General features: G+C 39.1%; 1 protein-coding gene across 1 annotated transcript in view; it reads right to left on the reverse strand.

Annotated features, from left to right (window-relative positions):
* The window catches only part of LOC109790089 (oligopeptide transporter 7), a 41804-nt gene that overhangs the window by 2518 nt on the left and 12657 nt on the right, over nucleotides 1-26629 (reverse strand). Inside the window, exon 3 of the mRNA XM_083075178.1 lies at nucleotides 915-1484. Within this exon, the coding sequence (XP_082931304.1) occupies nucleotides 915-1484 (570 nt within the window). The remainder of the gene's footprint in view (nucleotides 1-914; nucleotides 1485-26629) is intronic.

Here is a 26629-nt window from a genome sequence, read left to right on the forward strand (position 1 = left end):
TTTATTAAAAATTACAAAATCCAGAGAGTCATTAAATAGGGTATATAGAATTCATCAAATTTTGTATTATTCAATAAATTTCAATCAATTAAAGAGAGTGTGTTTAAAGAGTGTGTCACAAAGTGTTACTAGCATTCCTCAAAGTTTAACTACAAATTTTGTTATCAAACTACTACAAATTTGCAAATTTTGTCACTTAATTATTGAAGTTGCACGTTTTATCATTCAACTTTTAAATTTTTGCATATTTTATTATCCAATTTTAAACTTTCTCACATTTTGTCATTTTAGGGTACTGGTTTGGGTCTAAAGCCCAACAACTGGGTTGAACATAAAATTAGTTATAATTACTGACATGGCTGGTTAGTTAGGAGAGGCAACCTAGTTATAGGGAGTTGGGGGGACTGCAAGGACAAAGGATTCGAATCATTACTATTCGAACCTTCAAAGGTTGGCAGGGAAAGAGTCGTCTCTTCTCTAAAAAGAATTAGCTCTAGAATTACATGGGTTATCTTCTATAATAGTTTTCTTTATTTTAAATCAAGAATATCATTTGTGTTTCTATTAAATCTAGTTCATAACAGTTATCTTGTTAATTGACATTATGTTTTTATTAGTTGACTTATAATATAGTATGTTAATTGTTGACATGTCAAATTGATCATTAATGTGTTATATTATGTCACATCATCATTTATATGTCAAATTAATAATTTATACTATTATCAACCATTAATTAAACATATCAGCAGTCAATATGTGACATTAGTAGTAAACTAATATGTCATAAAACGTATAATTTCAAAATTAATTTGGATGACAAAATTTATAAAATTGTAAAATATAGTGGCAAAAAATGTAATTAAGTCAAAAAAATCCAAAATTGGAACTATTACCACACGACTAAGGCCTACCTCCCATGGAAGAGCAAGACATGAACAAGGATTGCAGAAAGGCAAGCAAAACCAATGCCATATGACATGGCAAAGATGGTGCTAAGGTAAAGAGGGCCCTGACGTTCAAAAGCCTCCATGTCAAGGTGAAACTTGGAGTCTATTATAGCTGAGATGTTGTACTTTTCACCATTGGACATAAATAGATCATCTGAAAATATGGGAAATCTTCTTGCATTGTAAAGATTGGTCCAATAAGCAATGGGTGTGATGACATACATGAAAATGGCAAAACCGGCAGCAACATTAGCCGTGGCAAACCAAGGACTGGCCATGGGGCTACCAAGATAAGAACATATACTAGACCAGTCAAAGCCAATAGCACCAAGCCCAAGACCATGCAAACCTGAACCTATCTGTTGTGCTATAACGGAAGTGGGAAACACCCAGCAAATCCACGAAATTGACGTCAACATCGGGAACAAGTAACCGGGAAAGACGTAATAAGCAAAACTGCAAAGAAATGCTATAAGGAAAAACTGATTCCGAGTTAACCCGTCCTTTGGTCTCTCCTCTTTCTCATGCAGCGCCCTGAACATTCATTATGAACCATGAATTGTAAAATCATAAAGCAATAAAACAATGAGGGATTATATGTCATATAATTAACTTTTATTGTGCATAAATTTGATAGGTTTGAATTAACCGAGGTTACATTAATCAACGGGTACAATCGTATCAACGACTAAGAAATTATAGGGATATCTGAAATGCAAGGACACTCCTAGCCTATTTTTTTGGATATCAAGTTTTGTGTAAATTCTTTTCAAATGTCTCTTCCATAAGTTTTTATTGATAATACATTGAACACTGGTATGAATTCCTTAAGGTATAATATGTCAAAATCTAATCTAATCAAGTTTAATTCAAAGGCATGCTTTTAGCTATTAATCATTTTATTAGGCTAGGTTTGATAGATATGTTTATACAAATATGCGAACAAACAAATGAAGTTATTTTAATATATTATATTAACTCTTTCTGGTACATGTATGAATTTATTTAAATAAATTTCTCTGAAAGTATTTTTAAGAGAATAAAATAATATTTTTTTTATAAATTAAAATTAACTTATGTATAAATCAATTTTAAAAGTTCTCTTATATATATTAAAATTTTATTTCTAACTCATTCATAATCTAGTTTTAATTTATAAAATATTTATTTATTTTTCCTATTTTCTTCTTAAAAATATTTGTTTATTTTATATGCGTCAAAACTAGCTTTTAATTTTACCCAAATTTTACGAATACAAAAGAGACCACCTCCCTACATGTAAGGATGGCAAATATACCCGTACCCGCGGGTAATACTCGAACTCATCTCGACTTTGACGGGGAATACCCGGGTACGGGTACGGGTATGGGTAAAACCCGATATATTAAATCGAGTACGGGTACGGGTATGTACTTACCTGCCCCGTACCCGTACCCGTACCCGTCCTCGTTCCCATTTTTAATTTAATACTCACTTTCAATTTAATTATATTAAAGAATTTTAATATTTTTTATGTGTGATTGTAGACCCCTAAAATTGTCCGGGTCGGAAATAAAGCTTGAAGACTCTCGAAGACTGAAGGAAGATCAGCCAGAAGGACTCCTGGAAGGCCCTAGGAGGGTTCTCTGTAGGTCTAGAGGTCTTAGAATAGCTCAAAATAAGGAAGTGGAGGGAATGAAGCCCAATACGGCCGTACTGAACTTAATACGGCCGTATTGAAGCTTCAATACGGCCGCCGTGAACTCAATACGGCGTATTGAAGTTTCTGAAACTTCAATACGGCCGTACTGAAATCAATACGGCCGTATTGAAGCTTCAATACAGCCGTATTGAACTTAATACGGCCGTATTGAAATTTCTGAATTTCAATACGGCCGTATTGAACTCAATACGGCCGTATTGAAGTTCAAAAAATTCAATACGGCCGTATTGCTTCTGTAGGCCGTATTGCGCCTATTCCCTATAAATATGACGTCAATTGGACGTCATTCCACACTTTTTCAGATAGTTTCAACCCTCTCCTTGAGTATTCTGGGGTTTTTGAGCAGTGTTCTGCCCTTGAAATCACTCGGAGAGTTGATCCGACAAAGTTCTTGAGCCCCGAGCCATTTTGCTTGAGGATCGAACCTAGTCGAAGGGAAATCCTCCGGATTTCCATAGTTAAAAGTTTTAGGAAGGAGCGAGCGAGCTTGTAGAGCGAGGGAACGCCAAAAAGCTTCCCAGTTTTACTCAATATATAAAAGCACGCTTCAAGAGGTTTCTTCTTAAATCCTTCCTTTTACTGCTTTCTGTGTGCATATTTAAACTGTCATCATGTAGATAGTTAATTTATAATCGCTTATAATAAATAGGGGTAATTTAGTAATTTTACGTTGTTATTTTAGAAAATAATCTGTCATAGGGAACCCGAAAGGGGCGCTGTGGGGTGCTAACACCTTCCCCACGCGTAACCGACTCCCTTACCCAACTCTGGTTGTAATGGCCAAAGTTGATTTTTAAAATCAATTGCCTTATCCCTTTTTCCAATGTTTTGAGTAAAACATTGGTGGCGACTCCACGAACCCTCCTTTTACGAAAACCACTAATCCATGGAGGGTCCCGCTTGGGATTAATATGGATTGGTGAGACGTTTTAATAAATAAATTGGATATGATCGACAAGGTCTCAGTTTGAGAACAAGTCGTTCTAATAATCCAATACATTTTCAAAACTAAAATAAAAAGCGAGCTCGACCGTCTTCGCGACCGCCGAGGCCCGTTTGGGCCGGTGGCGACAGATGGCGACTCCACTGGGGAAGCCTCGAGAGTCAGTCCCATTTAGTGACAGATTATTTTTAACAAATAATAGTTAAAATTACTTCGTTACCCCTTGCTTGTATGATAACATGTTTATCTATGTGGCTTTTAAATAACTGTTGTATGTTTAAATTCCGCAATTGTTTGAAATAAAAACTGCACACAAACCTTTGCACACAACAGTTCCCTCTATACCCGGGGGCATGAGTGATTAACCATAGGGAGTGGATGTTAGTACGGCCGGTTGTCGAATGGGTCTATAGGTGCCCGTAGACCGTTGTCGGAAAACATCACTCAAGGTGATAACCATGAACTTGAGTCCGACGGTGCGTTGGAGCTTTCCATCGACCTACGATGAGAGGAATTGGGTCCCTATAATGGGGGCACCTTGGGGGCCTTGGACTGGTGAGAACAGTTAGAACCTACCTTGAATATGCACCTTTCTGCAGGATACCCCTACCTCGTGATTCGCTCGTGACTGTTCGTGGATGAGTGAATTGTTTGTGCATTCGTTATGTGTAATTGTTTGTGCATTAATAAATAACCTCGTGATAAGGTCTGAAGAATAATCCCCATGCATGAAAAAACCATGACATGAGAGGAAAGACCATGTGTAAAAATATAATAAAAATGAGGAGCATGTGCATCATTACCAATAAAGATATCATGCATCCTCATAAACCATGCATTTTAGGTTCACCAATACCTCTTGACATGAGTAAAAGTGACCCATAATTATCGAGATTCTCCGTTGAGGAGAGATCATAAGTCAAGGAGGGTGGTAACACTCTATTTTAAAAAGGCAGCGCCTTAAAAATGGAGGGTTATCAAGCTCATGTCAAGAGCGTATTCATTCCATAAATTAATTAGATTAAATATTCATTTTTAGAAAGTGGCTGGTCATCTCTCTGTCCTCACACGCGCAAAGAAGATCAAGAAAATGGAAGCATTGGAGGAGCAAAACAAAAAGCTCACAACCGAGCTTTCACAACTTAAAGACCAAATGGCGCAAATGATGGAACTCATGCGTCATCACAACGTCCATGAATCTCATCACAGTGATCATGGGTCCCATCATGAGGGAGAGGAGGAAGAGCGTGAAAAAGATCCTCCACACGCCGTACACCTTGGGGCTGGAATTATGGTTAAAGAGCCCGAAGTATCAAAGGAACAATTCCACGCCCTCGAAGATCGGCTAAGGGCTATGGAGGGGCATGATTTTGACATCAAAGATGCCGCCGACATGTGCTTAGTGAGGGACATTCAATTCCCTCCTAAATTTAAAGTGCCGGATTTCCCAAAGTATGTGGGATCGACTTGCCCCAAAAGTCATCTCACCATGTACTGTCGCAAGATGGCTGCATATGCCACAAATGAAAAGCTCTTGATCCACTGCTTTCAAGAGAGCTTAGCTGAAACTGCACTCAACTGGTATATGCAGCTAGATGGAAATCTAGTACATACATGGAGGCAGTTGGCCGACGCCTTTCTCAAGCGCTATAAATACAACATCGACCTAACACCCGATAGGTCAGATCTTCAAGCCTTGAGTAAAAAGAATGATGAATCCTTCAAGGCGTACGCCCAACGTTGGAGGGAGTTGGCGGCACAGATAGAGCCCCCGCTGTCGGATAAGGAGACGGTGTCCTTATTCATCAACTCGTTAACTGGTCCCTATTACGATAAAATGATAGGGAACACAACGACACTCTTCTCGGACATCATCACCATTGGAGAAAGGGTGGAACAAGGACTTAAAAGTGGGAAGCTGGCTAAGCCTTCCCAACCATATGAAGCTAAGAAGGCCTTCGGGAAGAAGAAAGAAGGAGGAGTCAACACTGTAACCATTTCCCCATCTTCTTCCACTTCGAAGTCAGGCAAATCGCAATACAACTCTGTGAAGAAGTTTGACAAACTTCCGACCACTTATAGCGATCTCCTGCCGAAGCTAGTGGAGGCGCGTCTTATAGCTTACATTCCACCAAAGAAAGTGAATCCACCTTACCCCGATTGGTACAATCCACAAGACAAATGTCTATACCATTCGGGGGCACCGGGACATTCAACGGAGAACTGCAGAGCTCTCAAGTATAAGGTCCAAGACCTTATCGATGCTGGGTGGGTCACTTTCGATTCGACGGCGCCCGACGTGAGCAAGAATCCTCTACCGCAGCAGGAGTAGAGAGAAAGGCAAGCCATGATAGGGCCCCTCCATATTTTTTCTTTTAGGGACTCATGATCAGTACCCGAGATCATGAGGACCTTTTCATGTAAATAAAGGGTTTTGTACAGTTTTACACTCATATATCAATAAAGAGGCATTTTTTTCACACATTATTCTCTCATTTTGTTCTATTCTCTCTCTCTCATTAATATTAATAAACTCTAAACCTAAACAGAACCAATAAATAATTATGTCTGTGATTGCTCGCTCTGACCGGGATCCGAAAGCCGAGGGTGAATGGGTTGAGTTGGACAGTGATGAGGAGACCATCTCTCCGGATCTGCAAAGACTGCTAGATCAAGAAGCTCGTCTACTCCAACCGAATCAAGAAGAATTGGAGACCGTGAATTTGGGGCAGGATCGAGAATTGAAAGAGGTCAACATTGGGACCCGTATCAGTGATGGAATAAAAACACAATTGATTCAATTATTGAGGGAATACAAGGACGTATTTGCATGGTCGTACCATGATATGCCCGGTTTGGACTCCAACATTGTCGAACACAAGTTGCCCTTAAAAGAGGGGTTTCGACCCATTAAGCAAAAGCTTCGACGAATCAAGCCCGAATGGTCCTTAAAGATTAAGGAGGAGGTAGAAAAACAATTGGACGCGGGATTCTTGGTTGTATCCCAGTATCCTGAATGGCTGGCTAACATTGTGCCAGTCGTCAAAAAGAATGGGAAGGTTAGAGTGTGTGTTGATTATAGGGATTTGAATCGTGCCAGTCCAAAGGACGATTTTCCCTTGCCCCACATCGATACACTTGTGGATCACACCGCCACAAACACACTCTATTCCTTTATGGATGGATACTCGGGGTATAATCAAATCAAGATGAATATAGAAGACCGCGAGAAAACTTCTTTCATTACACCCTGGGGAACTTTCTGCTACAGGGTGATGCCTTTTGGACTTAAAAATGCGGGTGCCACCTACCAACGAGCGATGGTGACGCTATTCCACGATATGATCCACAAAGAAATTGAAGTATACGTGGATGACATGATCGCGAAGTCAAAAGACGAGATGAACCATATTCAATATTTGAGAAAATTATTCAATCGGCTTCGCAAGTATCAGCTTAAGCTAAATCCGGCTAAGTGTACTTTCGGAGTCCGGTCGGGTAAGCTTCTCGGGTTCATCGTTAGTGAAAAAGGCATAGAGGTGGACCCCGATAAAGTAAAGGCAATAAGGGAAATGCCTCCTCCTAAAACCGAGAAGGAGATAAGAGGATTCCTTGGCAGGGTGAACTACATTGCAAGGTTCATCGCACAGTTGACTGACACGTGCAAGCCAATATTCAAGCTATTGCGCAAGAATCATTCCGAAACTTGGGATGAGAATTGTCAACGAGCTTTTGACAAGGTCAAACAGTGCTTGGCCAATCCACCAGTATTGGTGCCACCTGTCGAAGGAAGGCCATTAATCCTCTATCTAACAGTGCTTGATGAGTCCATGGGAGCCGTGCTAGGGCAACAGGACGAAACTGGAAAGAAAGAACGAGCCATCTACTACTTGAGCAAGAAATTTCTAGATTATGAAACCCGCTACACGCCATTAGAAAAGACTTGCTGTGCGTTAGCATGGGCAACACAAAGGCTCAGGCAGTATATGATAAGGCATACTACTTGGTTGGTTTCCAAAATGGATCCAATTAAGTATGTGTTCGACAAGCCAATAATCACTGGGAAGATCGCCCGATGGCAAGTACAATTATCAGAATTCGACATCATACATGTCACACAAAAAGCCATCAAGGGTAGTACCCTAGCTGATTACCTAGCACACGGGCCGACCAATGATTACCAATCCCTTCAGGATGATTTCCCCGATGAGCATATAATGAGTATACAACATGAAGAACCAAAAGATGATGCGTGGACCATGTATTTTGATGGAGCCTCCAACATGCTTGGACAGGGGATTGGAATAGTATTAATCTCCCCACAAGGAAAACATATCCCCTTAACGGCAAGACTCAACTTCGACTGTACAAATAACATGGCCGAATACGAGGCTTGCGCGTTAGGAATCCAAGCAGCAATCAACAATGGTATCCTAAAGCTCAAAGTATTCGGAGATTCGGCTTTAGTCATCCACCAACTGCGAGGTGAATGGGAAGTCCGAAATCCTAAGCTGATACCATATGTTGAACATATCAAAGACCTGATACAATTCTTTCAAAATGTCGTCTTTGAATATATCCCAAGGGAGGAAAATCAGTTCGCTGACGCCCTTGCTACACTATCATCGATGTTCGCCTTGGATAAGGAGCATGAAATGCCCATCATCAATATCCGGCGGCACGATAAGCAAGCGTTCTGCCTACTGATAGATGAAGCTGTTGACGATCATCCATGGTTCCATGACATCAAACAATATCTGTCAAAAGGGGAATATCCTGATATGGCTAGCGATAATGATAAAAAGCATATCTGAAGAAGGGCCATGGGATTTCTGTTGATTGGAGAAACCCTCTACAAAAAGAATTATGACTCGGTCTTGTTGAGGTGCATAGACCAAGTCGAAGCTCAAAATGTAATCAAAGAAATACATGAGGGGGTTTTCGGTACCCATATCCCCAGGCCTGCAATGGCTAAGAAAATCCTCAGAGCAGGATATTATTGGTCGACCATTGAAAAGGATTGTTACCAATACGTCCGGAAATGCCACAAGTGTCAAGCATACGCCGACAACATTCATGTCCCACCAACGCCACTCAATGTGTTGGCTTCACCATGGCCATTCGTAATGTGGGGCATGGATGTTATTGGACCCATCGAGCCAAAGGCATCCAATGGACATAGGTTCATCCTTGTGGCCATTGACTATTTCACCAAATGGGTAGAAGCGGCATCGTATGCTCATGTGACCCGAAAGGTGGTAACATCCTTCATCAGAAAGAATATCATATGCAGATACGGTATTCCCGACAAAATCATCACTGATAATGGATCCAATTTGAACAATAAGATGGTGGAAGAACTGTGCAAAGAGTTCAAAATTCAGCACCATAACTCTTCCCCATATCGACCAAAGATGAATGGGGCAGTCGAGGCAGCCAATAAGAATATCAAGAAGATAGTACAAAAGATGGTTGTCTCATTCAAAGACTGGCATGAGATGCTACCCTTCGCTCTCCATGGTTATAGGACTTCAGTACGTACATCCACGGGAGCTACTCCATTCTCCCTTGTTTATGGAATGGAGGCAGTTCTGCCGGTTGAAGTCGAGATACCGTCTCTGAGAGTAATCATGGAAGCAAAACTTTCCGAGGCAGAATGGGTTCAAAGTCGACACGACCAATTGAACCTTATCGAAGAAAAACGACTGAACGCCATATGCCATGGTCAAGCCTACCAAAGGAAGATCAAAAAGGCTTTTGACAAGAAAGTCCATCCTCGAATTTACCATGAGGGAGAGCTGGTGATGAAGAAATTGCTACCAGCTCAAAAGGACAAGATCGGAAAGTGGGCCCCAAATTACGAAGGACCATACGTGGTGAAGCGAGCCTTCTCCGGAGGAGCATTGATTCTCACAGACATGGACGGAGAAGAACTTCGATACCCAGTCAACGCTGACGTGGTAAAGAAGTATTATGCTTGAAGACGTTGCTTGCATCAGCCCGTTAGGATGAAAACCCAAAAAGGGCATCCTAGGCAAAAGTTAGGGCAAAACAAAAAGCCCGCCAGTACAAGGGTACTAGGCAAAACAAAGGCAAAATTATCCCCGCTAGGACATGTCCTAGGCAAAAATTAGGGGCAAAAGAATAAGATGCAAAAAGTAAAGCAAGCAACGATCACTTGAATCGAAAACCGAAAGGCGGTTCAAGTGATAATCTTCTAGAAGCAAGCGTCTTGCAGCATCTACACTCCTGGCTCAGGCATCTCACCCGAAGCAACTAGGGAACGGGAAGGGCAGCAATTACAGATATAATTGTTAAGCCCAATGTATATAGCCTACCCTGGCCAGCCATTCTTCAGAAATTTCCCTTTGTAAACCTTTCTGTAAAAACACTTGTGAATATCAATAAAAATATCCATTTGTTTCTTTTCTTTCTTGACCATGTGATTATGCCTCTGAATTGGTTTTTCATAAAAATTGTACGAAATTCCATTAATAATCGGTCAATAAAAGAAAATTGGAGGGGTTCCTGTAAAATCCATAATCTCCTGCATAAAGGCTCACAAAAATACTCCCTCGCGTCAATGACAGAAAGTCCTCCAAGAAGAAGAGGATAGGGAGAGCCACTCACTTTTCTAAATAAATGAACAAAAATAAAAAATTGTATTTGTGCATCACACACACATTAGTCGCACATTCAAAGACCTTATCATGAGGCAACCGCATAAAATAGAAAAATAGAAAATTGCTTGTGTATGACAGCAGCAAGCAAAAATGCAAGGATACAGAAAATCCAACAAACAATTTGTACAGAATAACTGAGCCTGGAGAGGCTTGCCGAAAAAATACTCTCAGAATAACTGAGCCTGGAGAGGCTCGCAGAAATAATACTCCCCAGAGAAAACCTCAACTCATGCTCTTGGATTCAAAATCCCCAGCAAGAGCTATCAAAGCAAAACCGACGCAATCCCCAATGGAAGTGCGATCATCCAAACAGTATATACAAGTCAAAGGACTTAACACTTCCTCAGTGGAAGATAGCTCTCCGACTCAAAGCGCTGAGTGAGGCTAAGCCTGCAGAGGCTTCCTAAATAATATTCTGGGATACATAAGATCCCTCATTCCCCAATCGCCTACTCAGAGGCATCCCTGCAAAAGGAGAAAAAAATCAAAAAAAAAACATCAATAAATATTCCTCAAGCGGAATTTGGCACTCAGCCGAACACTGAACTCCAATTCCTAAGTCGCCTACATAAGAGGCACTCCTTCAAAAGGAAAAATCATAAAAAGATCAATAATCATTCCCCAAGCGGAATCCGGCTCTCAGCCTATCATTGAATATCAAGATAATCTGCCTAACAGAAGAGGCCAATCACAACCAATGACAAAATCCCCTGGCGGATAACAGCCTACACAGAGGCAACAAAATCCAAGAGTTAAAAAGAGTTACCCGAATAAGGATAACCGGGATACTCCACCAACGTCAAAAGGACGTCAGCCAAACATAAGGCATCGCTCAACTCAGAGAGAAAGAGCATCTGTGTCTATACCCCAAGGAGTCAGAAATTCCCCAAGGGTACCAACAATGCAATGCAAGTTGGGGCACAGGAACCTGTGAATGACTGCACATCCCCTAGACGGATCCCTGCGTTATCCAGTCCTTAGTGGCACAAAATCAAAAAAAACAACCGTCGAAGCAGCATCGTGGACTGTGGAGACAAAATCATCACAAATCCCTGGAAAGGAGATATTCACGCTACCCCGTCGTCACAAACACGGAGGTATGCAGCTTCCGGCTCGAGCAATGAGCGAAGCTATCTCTGGAAAGGGGGGTACTCACTGCTTACCGTTGTCACAAGGGTACTTAGCTTCCGGCTCGAACAAAGAGTGAAGCTAAGCCTGGAGAGGCGGTACTCACAGCTTCCAGCTTGGGCAGCAAGCAAAGCAAAGCCTGGAGAGGCGAAACTCACACTGCTCACCGTCGTCACAAAGGTGCTTAGTTTCCGGCTCGAACAAAGAGCAAGACTAAGCCTGGAGAGGCGAAACTCTCACTGCTCACCGTCGTCACAAAGGTGCTTAGTTTCCGGCTCGAACAAAGAGCGAGACTAAGCCTGGAGAGGCGAAACTCACACTGCTACCGTTGTCACAAGGGTACTTAGCTTCCGGCTCGAACAAAGAGTGAAGCTAAGCCTGGAGAGGCGGTACTCACAGCTTCCAGCTTGGGCAGCAAGCAAAGCAAAGCCTGGAGAGGCGAAACTCACACTGCTCACCGTCGTCACAAAGGTGCTTAGTTTCCGGCTCGAACAAAGAGCAAGACTAAGCCTGGAGAGGCGAAACTCTCACTGCTCACCGTCGTCACAAAGGTGCTTAGTTTCCGGCTCGAACAAAGAGCGAGACTAAGCCTGGAGAGGCGAAACTCACACTGCTATCGTTGTCACAAGGGTACTTAGCTTCCGGCTCGAACAAAGAGTGAAGCTAAGCCTGGAGAGGCGGTACTCACAGCTTCCAGCTTGGGCAGCAAGCAAAGTAAAACCTGGAGAGGCTACTCGACAATTTTCCACCGGAAGACGCTACAAGTCAGAAGGTCGGCGCATCACCCGGACAATTGGGTCAACTCCTTTACTTGTCAGCCGGTACACCAAAAGGCCGTCCGACTAAGTAAAGGGGGGGCAGCTGTAGACCCCTAAAATTGTCCGGGTCGGAAATAAAGCTTGAAGACTCTCGAAGACTGAAGGAAGATCAGCCAGAAGGACTCCTGGAAGGCCCTAGGAGGGTTCTCTGTAGGTCTAGAGGTCTTAGAATAGCTCAAAATAAGGAAGTGGAGGGAATGAAGCCCAATACGGCCGTACTGAACTTAATACGGCCGTATTGAAGCTTCAATACGGCCGCCGTGAACTCAATACGGCGTATTGAAGTTTCTGAAACTTCAATACGGCCGTACTGAAATCAATACGGCCGTATTGAAGCTTCAATACAGCCGTATTGAACTTAATACGGCCGTATTGAAATTTCTGAATTTCAATACGGCCGTATTGAACTCAATACGGCCGTATTGAAGTTCAAAAAATTCAATACGGCCGTATTGCTTCTGTAGGCCGTATTGCGCCTATTCCCTATAAATATGACGTCAATTGGACGTCATTCCACACTTTTTCAGATAGTTTCAACCCTCTCCTTGAGTATTCTGGGGTTTTTGAGCAGTGTTCTGCCCTAGAAATCACTCGGAGAGTTGATCCGACAAAGTTCTTGAGCCCCGAGCCATTTTGCTTGAGGATCGAACCTAGTCGAAGGGAAATCCTCCGGATTTCCATAGTTAAAAGTTTTAGGAAGGAGCGAGCGAGCTTGTAGAGCGAGGGAACGCCAAAAAGCTTCCCAGTTTTACTCAATATATAAAAGCACGCTTCAAGAGGTTTCTTCTTAAATCCTTCCTTTTACTGCTTTCTGTGTGCATATTTAAACTGTCATCATGTAGATAGTTAATTTATAATCGCTTATAATAAATAGGGGTAATTTAGTAATTTTACGTTGTTATTTTAGAAAATAATCTGTCATAGGGAACCCGAAAGGGGCGCTGTGGGGTGCTAACACCTTCCCCACGCGTAACCGACTCCCTTACCCAACTCTGGTTGTAATGGCCAAAGTTGATTTTTAAAATCAATTGCCTTATCCCTTTTTCCAATGTTTTGAGTAAAACATTGGTGGCGACTCCACGAACCCTCCTTTTACGAAAACCACTAATCCATGGAGGGTCCCGCTTGGGATTAATATGGATTGGTGAGACGTTTTAATAAATAAATTGGATAGGATCGACAAGGTCTCAGTTTGAGAACAAGTCGTTCTAATAATCCAATACATTTTCAAAACTAAAATAAAAAGCGAGCTCGACCGTCTTCGCGACCGCCGAGGCCCGTTTGGGCCGGTGGCGACAGTGATTTTTTATTATAATATGAGATAAAGAAATAACCTAATTATAATTATAATATAATTAAAAAATAATTTATAATATTATATTTAAAAAAAATAAAAAATAAAAATTTTGACGGGTACGGGTATACCAGATACCCAACGGGGACGGGGATGAGGATGAAAACCACATACCCGACAGGTACGAGTACGGGAATGGGGATGAGTTTGACTCGCGGGGACGGGGACGGGTATCATGAAACCCGTACCTACCCCGCCCCGTTGCCTTCCCTACCTACATGTGAATTATATTGTATGGCTTAAATATGTTTGTTTTCTTTGTAATTTAACTTCTTTTATTTTTCGTTACTAAGATTTTTTTTTTTTAATTATCCTTATAAGTTTCAAATGTTTCATGTTTAATATTTGTCGTCAAATTTTGTTTAACATATATTAATGAGTTGATGTCACGATGAAATTTTTAAATCAAATATATATACATTTATAACATTTACCTAAAATCATGTTAATCAATTGATATTTCAAGAATTTTTTACCAAAATAATATTTTTTTAAAAAAAATATCTAAATGGACCTCCCCTTTATTTACAGAACTAGACCTATTTATTGTGCAGCTCAGAATCCGATCCTCGAGGAGCCAAATTCTAAGTTACCTTTCTTCCATCTCCGATGAGTAACCCTATCGGAATTCGGCCCCTAGGGAATCGAATTCCGAGCAGGGATTTTTTTTTCAATTTTAATGTTTCTAAAATTATAATATATATTTTTTAATTTAAAAAATAAAATAAAATATGTATATAAAATTAAAAAATAATAATAAATAATATTATGTTTATATATTTATTTAAATTTGTAAATTTTGCTAATAACTTATAGTATTTATTTAAATATGTAAATTTTTGTTAATAACTTATAATATTTATTTAAATATATAATTTTTGTTAATAATAATATTAATATGATAAATTAATTATGAACACAAATTTACATATTAAATAAAATGAGTTATATTAAATATTAATGTATTAATAATAATAAAATTATCTAATTAAAAAAAGATAATTACTAACATTAATTTGGAAATGGTACACTGAAGAAAATAAGTTGTAGGCAACATTAATCTATGACGGCCATGAACAATGTTTGGACATGTTTTCCTTGTGTGACCAAGGGTGTGATAATAGGAACAATGTTTTACACGGCTTTGTTGTTCTTTAATGTCCATCTGTTCTTATTCTACTTGACTTGGGTCGACCCTTGGAAGTTCTTTTGAATTCTGGATTTGGGCAAAAAATTGGGCCAGTGTAAGTTGGCCAATAGTTCTCATGTCTAAGTTTTCCAAATTGTTCTTCATATACCTTATAGACTTATTATAAGGTATAGACGGGAGATATGTAGATGTTAAAGTTGTGGTGTACGTGTAAGTATAAAGCAATTACATGCGAGCATAGGATGTGAACTTTTTGGAACTCGCCACAGTCACACCACATCTCATCTAACCTTACTATAAATCTTCCTACTGGTCGAACTTGTCCTGGATGTTGTGTCTCTTCCACTAAAAATCTTGTTCTTGTTCTGTCAAAGGTGATCCCTCTATGAGTGTTTTCCTTTGATTGTGCATCTTGAATTGTTTTTTATGCAACTTCAGAATAGACATGTCCAGCATTAATCATGACATCTACCTCCTTGCCTCTCTCGACGAAGAATTTGTTGCAACGAATGTATGTTGCCATGACCATGGAGTGAATTAGGAGTTTTCTTGTTTTCTTTAAAATCGAATTAATTAACTCCGCTAGGTTTGTTACCATGTGTCCCCAACGTCATCTATTGTCCCATGTAAGCGTCCATTTTTTCCTTGGGATGTTGTCCAACCACTATGCTGCTTCTAGATTATAATCTCTTACTATGTTGTAATAGTAAAAGAATCTAGGCTTAGTCATCCCATATGTTGAAAAAAAGTTTATAAATTAAATTAATATAACCAGCTAACCAAATGTAGAGAGTAATAATAACCAAAGAAAGTAATAAAATTACCCATATTGACGATATTTTTCTTCAATGTAGTGTTTTTGAATCGTCGCATGAAGTTTTGTACAATATGTCTAATGTAATAACATGGGAAAAATTGTTTTCTGTCCAACCACTTTCATTTCTGGAGTATGCACTTCTGATAGCCTCATGATGATCCAAAATGAGGCACAACCCCTCTCTTGGTGTTACATACTGTCAGAACCCAAAAAATTTCGATCTTACCCACATATGGTTTGGACTTCCATTTTGAAAATCTCATCAGTTAGGGAATTCCCAAAGACCAAACTAATCCTTAACTAACGTTTTCTTGAAAAAGGTTCAAAGGAGTTGCCACCGATGTTTTACTCAAAAATCGAAAAAATAAAAGGTTTTCAAAATTGCAATAATGGCCTTCATAATCAGAATTGGGTTCGAGGGTTGGTTACGTGTAGGGAAAGTGTTAGGCACCCTACAATGCCCCAATTCGGTACCTTACGACGAATTTAGCATAATAATGAATAATAATTTAAATGTTTACCCTTTTTATTAGTTATTTACAAGACAAAAATACCTATTATCTACATCGTTGCTTTTTATTATGACAATATAATATGAATAAAAACGGTAAAGAAGAAAGGAAGAATTTGATGAAAATACCCCCAAGGCAAGCTTTATAAAAATATTCAAATGTTGGGTTAAAGGCGCGTTTTGGCTCTACAAAACACCTCACAACGCTCAGGAAATACAAAGAGAAGAAGGAAAAGAAGGTTTCGAGTTATCTAAGACTTTAGTAAGAAATTTTTGCTCCATTTTGGGTCCTCGAGCACTGTACATGAGGCTCACATTTATAGACGTCAGACTTTACTGAAACGGCCATTCTAATTATCGGAATGGGCCATTCCAGATTAGTTTATTATGAGAAAATTTTGAATCTAGAATAGCCCGTTCTGAAATTGGAACAACCCATTCTAGATTTGAAATTAACTCGTAACAACCTGGGTCAAAATGACCCGTTCTAGATTAGGAACAAATCGTTTTGACCTAGGGCTTCTAGGCCATTTTAGAAGCTTGGAATGACCCATTCCAGATTGGAAACAACCCGTTCTAGACTCCTAATTCAACCTTTTTGTGGGCCTTTGGCCTTCTGATGTCGTCCTGGTCCGTTCTAACATCACATTTAGGCCTTTCAGAATTCCATTGTCTCGTATTAAAGGCTCATTTCCTTGTTGGTACATCCTAGAAGAAATTAGGTGTCTATAGATGCCCCTCTTTACATGCCCTTTGGATAGTTATGTGTTGTTTTTCCAAAGACAAGTAAAGATGTAGACATTTCATCCGGGTCTTCTCTTTTGCTTCACAACATAGGTGCTTCCACATTGTTTCCTTTAGGTAGGTGGGTTTACTTGTATCCTTGCCCTTTGGAGCAATTGAATGTTGAGTTGCGTGTTCCATTGGGTGACAAGGATGATAAACTGTACCATATAGACTTCCGACTTGGTGTAGATGCTCCATGTTGATGTCCTTGGTTTCTTGTTCGGTGATGGCGTGATTGAAGCTTTATTTGAAGCTCGTTGAGGGGTGACTATTATTTGAGCTCAGCCTCTCCAGGCTAGACTGACGTTAGGCCTATTTCCTTGTTGGCACGTCCTAGACGAAATTAGGTGTCTAGACATACCTTTGTAGATTTCTTAAAAAAAAAAAAAGAACCATGCATCAGTGATTTCACCTTCAACCATAGCAAAGGCAATGGGAATTATGTTGTTTCGACTATCTTGTGCAATTGCCACCAATAACATCCCTTTGTACTTTCTGTACAAAAATGTTCCATCCACTTGAACAATTGGCTTGTAGTGAGCAAAACCATCAATGCATGTCTCGAACGTCCAAAATAGCCTCTTGAAGAAAATGTTGCCCTCATCCAACACGTCACCTTGGTAAGCCAGTTGTGTACTCAAGTTCCAAATGAAGCCGGGAACATACAGTTGCATTGCTTGTAATAGACTATGTAACTTGTGGTACGAATTCTCCCAATTGCCAAAAATGTTTTCAATCACTAGTTGTTTCGCTAGCCATCCCTTTCTATAGCTGATAATATAACCCATTGTTGAATTTATGTGGACTACGATGATTGAGATGGGTGTGGAAGGATCAGCCTCAATAATTTCACAAATAGTTTGGGAAATCATTCATGATCCCAACTTATTATGATCTTGTGAAATCAGTGGCGAAACACATGTGGACCCCTTCGACCTTCATTATTTCCCAATATTGCTCTCTGGTGCGCAATATTGTTCGACATCGCCAATCACACTCACCATGAACACATTCCACGACAAGCCTATCTTGGCTTGACAACTTCACCTTGTACGTGCAGTGATTGACAATATGATATTTGTTGATGGCGTCCTGCACTTGTTCTTTTGTGATGAAGCGTTGGCCAACAAATAGTGTTCCGGGCGAATAAACTATCGTTTCTCTATCTAGAACATGACTAAACTCCAAATCATGTATATTTATGTTAGTTGGGAAGTCTAGAAAATGTTGAGGTGGGTTGTATGGTAAGTATAGTTCGGATGGTGGAATGTTTGCAAGTGGCTCGACGTCTTGTTCATCATTATGCTCTTGTGTAAGGATTTCATCTTCGTCCTCGCTAAAAGGATCAAAAACTTCAGTTGGGAGACCTACAACTGCAATTCATATCATGTGTTGGATTATGTGGGTTTATTTGGGTAAGGTAAGGTGAAGGTGAAGGTGAAAGTTATGGTGGCTGGGCTTCGCTAGATGATGATGTACAAGTATCGAAGGTAACATATAGTTCTATACCTGATTGAATTTCATTTGCATCGTGAATGTTGAAGATTGCCTCAACATCATCATCATTCAACTCAACACATTTGTAATTGCTCACCCCTGCCCCAAGTCTAATTGGGCAGTGAAAATGTATGGTTGCCACCCTTTCATTTTCTTGTCGTCTAAGTTTTGTGTGGATTATTTTCTTCATCCTTTGTAGAGTTACTAATCTCCTTAATTGAACCATTTTAGTTGATGGTGAGGTGAAGGTGACACCTTTATGAGGACAATTGTTAATGGCACCATCAAAGTGGATAATGACATATATTGAAGACATGTTTTGAAAATAAGAAAGGTCAAAAGAGATTTTGAGAGTGAAGAAAAGGAACAAGTATAGAATGATATTGCAAGTGTTTCTGAGTGAAGAAAAGGAAAAAAGTTATGCCTATTTATAATGGTTTAGGGTTTTTTTTAAATTAAACCAAATTTGAAATCTAAGTCTTGGATTCCTTTCTCTGTAATTGTGGGGCCCACATTTTGAGAGTGAAGGTGACCTCTAAGTCATGCCTTCTGATGTGCATGTTATGCAAGCAAACATTGATTCTGTGTGGGGCCCATACTCTATGAGTAAATGTAACCTCTTAGTCACACCTTTTAACATGCACGTTATGCGAGCAAGCATTGATTCCATGTGAAGCCCATGCTCTGTGAGTGAATGTGACCTCTTAGTCACGCCTTTTAATGTGCATTTTATGCGAGCAAGCATTGATTTCGTGTGAAGCCCACGCTCCATGAGTGAATGTGACCTCTTAGCCACCCATTCTAACGTGCATGTTATGCGAGCAAGCATTGATTTCGTATGGGACCCACACTTTGTGAGTGAATGTGACCTCTCAATCACGCCTTCTGACGTGCACGTTATGCGAGCAAGCATTGATTCCGTGTGGGGCCCACGCTTTGTGAGTGAAAGTGATCTCTTAGTCATGCCTTTTGATGTGCACGTTATGCGAGCAAGCATTGATTCCATTTGGGGCCCACGCTCTACGTTTGAATGTGACCTCTTAGTCACACCTTTTAACGTGCACGTTATGCGAGCAAGCATTGATTCCGTGTGGGGCTCACGCTCTATGTATGAATGTGACATCTCAGTCACGCCTTCTCTTCTGGCGTTCACGTTATGTGAGCAAGCATTGATTTCATGTAGGGTCCAGGCTCTGCATCTAAATGTGACCTCTCAGTCACGCCTTCTCTTCTCCCAAGCAAGCATTGGATTCACATGCAAATGTTTCTTCGGGTCTGGGCTTAGTCACCCCTTCTCATTCACACATTCACCTACTATAAATAACCATGTTCACTGTCTTTTATACTTACATTCTCACTTGCATCCTTCTTTGCTTCATTTCAAACTTGCATTCTCAATTGCATCCTTCTTTGTTTTGTTTCTCACTTATCTCCAACCAAAAATGTTGTTATGGAAGCAAAACGAACATAGGCTTGCCTTTATTGGTAAAACGGTAAGTTTTACACAATATCGTTATGTACTTCAAATTTTAATCAATATCTACATATAATGTACCTAATTTGTTAATCATTATAGGAGACTGAAAATATTATTTCCTTTTACTGTCATTCAATGCCAGAACCCCACCCTCTAATTTTTCCTACACTAAAGGAAGTTGGTTTTTCTAGGGTAGTAAACCTAAGGCATCTTAAGGTGGACCACACATTGGTAACAGTTTTGGTCGAAAGGTGGAGGACCTAAGACTCACACATTCTATTTTCCAACAGGGGAGTGCACCATAACCCTAAAGGATGTTGTACTTCAACTCAAGCTAAGAGTTGACGGATTACCATTCATTGGCCCAACAATGTTTGACTGGGAAGAAATGTGTTCCACATATCTCGACATCGTTCTAGTCAAAGGAGAACCATTTGAAGAAGAACTTCACACCCATGTAGGGCATATATATTAGGTTTAATTGGAAGTATTTTGATGCCTAACAAAACAGGAAACAAGGTACATCTTATATATTTATCTTTATGAACTAATCTTAGAAGAACAAGACGATAAAGTTAAGGGTCTGCTTGTTTAGCTATGTTATATAGGAAAGAAAATATGTACAACAACAAATGTTACGACCAAAATAATGATTGGTTGTGCATCACTGTTATAGTCCTAGGTATGGCACCGCATGCCATATATTGCGCCAATTTCCAAAGCACCACCAACATACCCTTTGGTGTGCAAATGGAGTGGCGGTAGAGTACTCAACTTTCAAAATGTACCTCATAATTATGTTGTGGGGTACAGATCAATGTTTGATCACATTCAAACTAATCAGGTAAATCTTCATAATAATGTTTAATTGTTTCTTATTTTTTTTGTTTTACATATTATTTTAAGTAACAAAGTTTAATTTATTTGTACTTTAGATGGGCTCCATATCAAGGTTTGCAAACATCAATACCCATGCAAGCATATAAAGATGCCCAATTATGGACTCCATGTACTCCCATCATTTGTTTTGCAATTGTTGAATGACATCAATCAAATAGAGTGAAATTACAATTTGATCTCTTCCAAGATGTCCCTTCACTACCCAATAATTTGAATGACCTACATAAAATTGACATGAGGGGAAGATAGAATGAAAATTAGGTTACAAGACATGCTCAATGGATCAACATATGGAACAATTGATGTGAGCATACATTAACAGGTCATCCAATGCAAGGCCCATTGTTTCACACACGAGAATACATGGAATGGTACTTGGTCAATTCCATCTATTTCCTATCTGTGTCACGACTACTACAAGACCCAAGGACCCACCAATAGGGAAGGACTACAACCACATTTGAAACCGATACAACTTCCATGTCGTCATATGAAAAGACTCACCAACATGTTTCAATTCCTCCACACAACACGATGCCAAAAACAAACATAATTGACAGAAGACATTCGTGTACAACAATTTTAGAGGATTTCTTTACAAACTTATTAGGAGTTGATTTTACAACTCCATCTTTAGGACATTCTTACGTGCAATCTCTTTGCTAACCGAATTTTGCTAATAAACCTGGTAATTCCTCAACTGCATTCCAACATCCATCCCTTGATGATGATCAAAATCCTCTAGAGCAACAACCACTACGGCAAAACCCAAGACGTAACAGATGTCGCCCTTATTGTGGAATTGGACACCATTATAGAGATTAAACCTTATATAATTCACTTTATCTTAATGTAATATTGTTATAAAAAAAATTTAATACACTTTGTCTTCATCAATATAATAATTAAGTTATTTTATTTCAATAAAATAAATAAATTACTTAAATTCTTATTGTAAATAAAAAAATTAATTTAAAAAAAAAACATAAAACCTTGCTTGGAATTCGGCTCCCGAGAACCGAATTTCGGCAAGGTTACTCATCAGAGATGGAGGAAAGGTAATTTAGAATTCAGTTTCCTGAGGATGAATTATGAGCTGCACAATAAACAGATTTATTTTCGCAAATAAAGGAGATATTCATTTGGATAATTTTTTTAAAAGAAATTATTATTTTCATAAAAGCTTTGATATTTCGAGGCAATTGCAGGAGACTTGTCGTTCGCACATTCGACACTTTTTCTCTTTCTTTCGATCCTTTTCTTTATTTTATAAAAAAATTTGTATAAAAGTAAAAATATTTTACAAAATCATGATTGAATAACTTAGGTTAAAACCATAATTTAGTCCCTCATAATATTTGTTTGTTTCAATTTAGTCCCACTTTAATTTTTTGTTTCAATTTGGTCCCCAATAATTTAAATTATTACAATGTCAGACTTCCATCCAAATTATTTGGACGGAGTTAACTGTTGGCCACGTGGGTGCCACATGGATGCATACGTGGATGCTTAATTCTTTTCATGCATCTGGAACCAGAATGGTCCGTTCTGAAACCGAAACGGCCCGTTCTGGTTGCACTCATGATGCGTAAATTTTGCATCCGGAATGGCCGTTCTAGATGCATTATTTAACACCAACGAGTGCATCAGAACGGGTCGTTCTAAAATCGGAACGAGCCGTTCTGGTTTCCAAAACGGGCCGTTCCGGATTCAGAACAGTCCGTTCCAGAACGCCAACCAACACACAATGTGATTCAAAGATAAAAACAAACCATTTACAGATAGATAATTTTTTTTATCTAAAAAATAATATATTTTAAAAAATAAAAATTATATTCTAATAAATATGTATATATATATATTTAAATTATCATATGTATAAAATATAAATTTTGAAGAATTATTCATTTATCTCATATTTATCAAACTTTTGTGCTTTCTATTTATTGTATATGTTGATAAAAAAAATCAAAATTGTAAAAATTTATATCACATATCAAAAACATCTTTATATGATAAATAAATTAAATTTGATTTTTATAAGATTTAACATATTTATTTTTATGTTTTTATTAGTGTTAAATTATTATTAAGTAGGATTTTAAGATTGTAGTTCTAACCAAACATTTTAAAAAATGTCTATGATAGATAAATATATCATATTAACAACATGTGTTTTTAATAAAAATTAGGTTTAATTCTGTTAAATTATAATATAACATAATCTGACCTAGTTTATTTTCATCCTTAATCAAAATTGTAGATATAAAAACTTGTAAAAAATAACTATAATATATATTTATACTTTTAAAAGTTATATGTAAAATTTTTAATATTACAAATATATAAATAAGTATTGCTCCCACGATCTAAAATTTCTGGATCTGTCACTAACTATAATTATCGAGTTTGTGTTTGGCATTTTGGAACCAGAACGGCCCGTTCTGGTTACACTCTTGATGTGTTAATTTTGCATCCGGAACGGCCCGTTCCAGGTGCAAAATTAACACACCAAGTGTGCAACCAGAACACGCCATTCTAGCTCCAGATGCATCTTAAAAATGTGGCAACCACGTGTACATCTATGTGACATCCATGTGGCCAACAGTTAACTCCATCTAAATAATTTGGACAGAAGTCCGACATTGTAATAATTTAAATTATTGAGGACTGTTAGAAGTGATTAAAACATTATAAATACCACCCTTGTGCTAAAATGTAATACACTGAATAAGAAAGCATAATTTTCTCTCCCTTGCCTCTGTGAGTGTGTGTTTCGTGTTACGTTTCACCTCTTTCCTCCAACAAAATTGGTATCCAGAGCCAAGGTTTCGTTCAAGGGGTTCTCGAGACACACGATGGGTTCAACGGGTACAAATTTTCCGACAAATCTTCCCGTTCTCAATGGAAAGAACTGGGATCGGTGGCGTGTGCAGATGAAGGCGATTCTGGGTTATCAAGAAGTTGTAGAAATCGTCGAAGAAGGTTATTCAACGCTCACTAAAGACTCGACAGATGCACAGAAGGCGCTTCACAGAGAAAATAAAAGGAAAGACTGTAAAGCGACCTTCTTGATTCATCAATGTGTTGATGAGGCGCACTTTGAGAAGATTGCAGGTGCTACAACTTCGCAAGAAGCGTGGAAGATCCTGGAGAAATGCAGTGAAGGAGCAGAGCAATTGAAGAAGGTGAGATTGCAGACGATGAGGCGTCAATACGAATTGATGCAAATGGAGAATAATGAAAAGATAGATGAGTTCTTCAACAGAATCATCACCCACACGAATGCCATGAAGAATTGTGGTGAGAAAATCACAGATCAAACAATCGTAGAAAAAATTCTGAGAACACTCGATCCCAAATTTGACCACATTGTTGTGGCCATTGAAGAATCAAAGAAGCTCGAGGAATTGAAGGTAGAGGAACTTTAAGGTTCTCTTGAGGCACATGAGCAGAGACTCATTGAAAGAGGTTCAATGAAGTCTGATAATCATCAAGCACTGCAAGCTCAAACCTCAAAAGGAGGACGTTACAACTCCAAAGGAAACTCCAGAGGACGAGGCCGTGGGAGAGGATTCAGAGGTGGCTTTGAAAAAAAAAATAATCAAAGTCAAGACCAAGGAAAGATTGAACAAGATCAACCAGAAAACTCAAATAGAAGAGGGAGTTTCAATAATTGGTGAGGAGGAAAGAAAAAGGTAATTGATAGGAAAAGAATTAAATGCTTTAATTGTGATCGAATTGGACATTTTTCTGCAGAATGTGAAGCTGCACCAGGTCGCACAGATCAACGGGGGAGTCAATCACATGGTGATTATCAAGCACACAAGGCCAAAGAAGATAATGAAGCGAATCTTGAAGAACAACCGTTGATGTTGATGATGATCACCAATCCAGAATCTTACAACAATGAAGAATGGTACATAGATTCTGGATGTTCCAATCATATGACCGGGCATTGAGATTGGTTTGTCAATTTCGATCCAAAGAAAAAGAGTACTGTAAAATTTGCAGACAATAGAGCCACTCAGGTTGAAGGTTCTGGAAATGTATTAGTCAAAAGAGAAGATGGAAGACAAACAGTGATTACAGAAGTACTGTATGTTCCTGGAATGACCACGAATTTGATCAGTCTGGGTCAACTTCTGGAGAAAGGATGCTCAGTAAACTCAGTTAAAGGATTTCTAGAAATATATGATAAAGCAAAGAGATTGGTGATGAAAGCTCCATTGGCCAAGAACAGAACCTTCAAGGTAAGCCTAAACACCATTGAATCTCAATGTCTTTCCGTTGCTATGTTGTTAGATGATTCATGGTTATGGCACCTTAGATTTGGCCACTTAAATTTTAGAGATTTGAGTCTCTTGAAATCCAAGGAAATGTTAACTAGTCTTCCTTCAATTAAAATCCCTAAGAAAATGTGTGATAACTGTTTAATCAGCAAACAACCCAGGAATCCCTCCAGCAATTTTACTGCTTCTAAGGCTAGTGAAATACTTCATGTTGTTTACTCAGATGTTTGTGGACCTATTGACACTCCATCATTAGGTGGAAATAGATATTTTGTTTCTTTTGTTGATGACTTGAGCAGGAAGGTGTGGCTCTACCTAATCAAAGCCAAGAGTGATGTGTTCAGCATTTTTAAAGATTTCAAGGCCCTGGTGGAGAAGCAATCTGGAAAATGCATTAAAATTCTGAGGACAGATGGTGGAGAGGAATTCACATCTGGAGAATTTGAAGGTTTTTGCAAGGAGCATGGTATAGTCCATGAAGTAACTGCTCCTTACACTCCCCAACATAATGGCACTGCAGAAAGAAGGAACAGAACAATCTTGAACATGGTCAGAAGTATGCTTAAAGAGAAGAATCTTCCTCATAGTTTCTGGGGTGAAGCAGCCATGACAGCTGTGTATGTTCTGAATAGGTGTCCAACCAAGAGGCTTGGCTCCATGGTTCCAGAAGAAGCTTGGTCAGGAAGCAAACCTTCAGTCAAGCATCTCAGAATTTTTGGTTCTCTATGCTACAGACATGTTCCTGATCAAAGGAGAAAGAAGTTGGATGACAAGAGTGAGGCAATGATCTTTGTTGGATATAACTCCACTGGTTCATACAAGCTATTCAATCCCAAGAACCAGCAAGTTTTATTTAGTAGAGATGTCTACTTTGATGAATCAAGTTCATGGGCAGAGTTTCAGTCTACTTCTGATATAATACCGAAGATTCAGTTTGAATGGAAAGATGAGGATCTAGTTGAAGAGACACATCAAGAAGTGGTCAACAGTGAACTTCAAACGGTGGCTGACAGACCTACAAGAGTCAGGAGCTTTCCTTTAAGACTTAGAGATTATCAGGTCTATCATGATGGTGCAATTACTGAGGAAGGTGATTTGGTTCAGCATATGGCACTTATGACAAACATGGAACCCATTACTTTTGAGGAAGCTATCTCTAAGGAAGTGTGGAGATCAGCAATGGAGGAAGAACTGAAGAGCATTGAGAAGAATGATACCTGGGAGATGGTGAATTTACATCAGAATAAAAAGGCTATTGCTGTTAAATGGGTTTTCAAAACTAAATTCAAATCTGATGGGTCAATTGCTAAACACAAGGCTAGGTTGGTGGCAAAAGGCTTCATGCAGAAGGAAGGGATAGATTACTCAGAGGTGTTTGCTCCTGTAGCTAGATTGGAAACTGTGAGGCTGATTGTTGCTTTGGCTAGTTGGAGGAACTGGAAGCTGTGGCAGCTGGATGTTAAGTCAGCGTTTTTAAATGGACCACTTGATGAAGAAGTTTTTGTCGCACAACCTCCTGGTTTCATATGCAAAGGTAAAGAATTGAAGGTTTTGAGATTGAAGAAGGCCTTGTACGGCTTAAAGCAAGCACCAAGGGCGTGGAACAAAAGGATTGACTCCT

This window comes from Cajanus cajan, chromosome 5 (assembly GCF_000230855.2).
Source record: "Cajanus cajan strain Asha chromosome 5, NIPB_CcT2T_4, whole genome shotgun sequence".
Lineage (NCBI taxonomy): Eukaryota > Viridiplantae > Streptophyta > Magnoliopsida > Fabales > Fabaceae > Cajanus > Cajanus cajan.